Here is a 1086-nt window from a genome sequence, read left to right on the forward strand (position 1 = left end):
CATCACGGTGGCCCGCAGGCCTCGGGTGATGGCCCGGCCACGGCAGCCCCGCTCGGTGTGCTCGCGGCACTTCCAGTACACTCTGTCCCCCACGGCCTTCTCCTGCTTGTACAAGAAGGACTCCAGCACCAGGAGGCGGCCCCCAAACGGGGTCCTCAGGAACTCCAGGGGCCTAGGGGCCGCTAAGGGCAAGGAGAGGGCTGGGTTAGCTGACAGGGAGTAAACGTGGCACCAGGGACATGGATGGGAGGGTTGGGGGGAGCGAGGTTGGACAGGGATGAAGAACATACCGGCCTGGGACAGATTTGTACTTAGAGATAAGGAGGCTTGGAGCAGGGATGGCGCAGCCCAAGTCACCCCACTGGAAAGGGGGGTGCACAGAGGCCCAAGTGTGAGCATGCAGGGTCAGAGTTAGCAGGCCGGGAGCTCACCTGTGTCTGGCTGGCTGCATTTCTGCTCAAGAGCCTGGGGGCCTGGCTGGACTGGCCCTCCCTGCTCCTCTGCTGGCAGGGTCTGGAGGGTTCTGCCCAGGGTGTCGGGGCCAGACATCTCCAGGGACATGGCACAGTGCACTTCTTTGGGCAGGGAGTCCACGCCATCCCCGTCCCCAGTGCAGACCGTTACCAGGACCAGATTGAAGTATTCGTTAGGGTCTGCGGGGTCTGTGGGGGCTGCGGGGGCGACATCTGTGCCAGTCTCAGGGGACGGCTCCTGGCCAGTCTTCATACTCGCGCTCTCCTGCTCGCTGGGTTCAGGCAGGGGCATTCCGGAACCAATGGCCTGTCCCCTAGGCCACACTCAGGCGCCAGTTGTTGGATTTCCCCTCCTCCTCCCAGGAAGGAACCTGGCGGTCCAGGGTGTCTGTCCTAAGGGAGGAGGCAAAGCCCCATCAGCGGAGAAGCCTGGGGCTCAGGAGAATGGATCTGGGGTGCAGGTAGGGAGATGAGGCACTAGGCTAGGCAAGGACCTGACAGAGCTGCAGAAGCCCAGGCTGGTGCTTCTGCTTGGCCAGCTCCTCTCTCCCTCACCCAAACCTCACCTTCTCCATGTGTGAATGTGCCAAATACAAGGCTCTTGGCGGGGGTG

General features: G+C 62.7%; 1 protein-coding gene across 1 annotated transcript in view; it reads right to left on the reverse strand.

The window, feature by feature from the left end:
• Positions 1 to 1086, reverse strand: part of FLYWCH1 (FLYWCH-type zinc finger 1) — a 30698-nt gene that overhangs the window by 13405 nt on the left and 16207 nt on the right. The window contains 2 exon segments of the mRNA XM_015558548.1: positions 2 to 182; positions 432 to 866. Coding sequence (XP_015414034.1) covers positions 2 to 182; positions 432 to 765 — 515 coding nt within the window. The 5' untranslated portion in view covers positions 766 to 866.

Source organism: Myotis davidii, unplaced genomic scaffold (assembly GCF_000327345.1).
Source record: "Myotis davidii unplaced genomic scaffold, ASM32734v1 scaffold1334, whole genome shotgun sequence".
NCBI lineage: Eukaryota > Metazoa > Chordata > Mammalia > Chiroptera > Vespertilionidae > Myotis > Myotis davidii.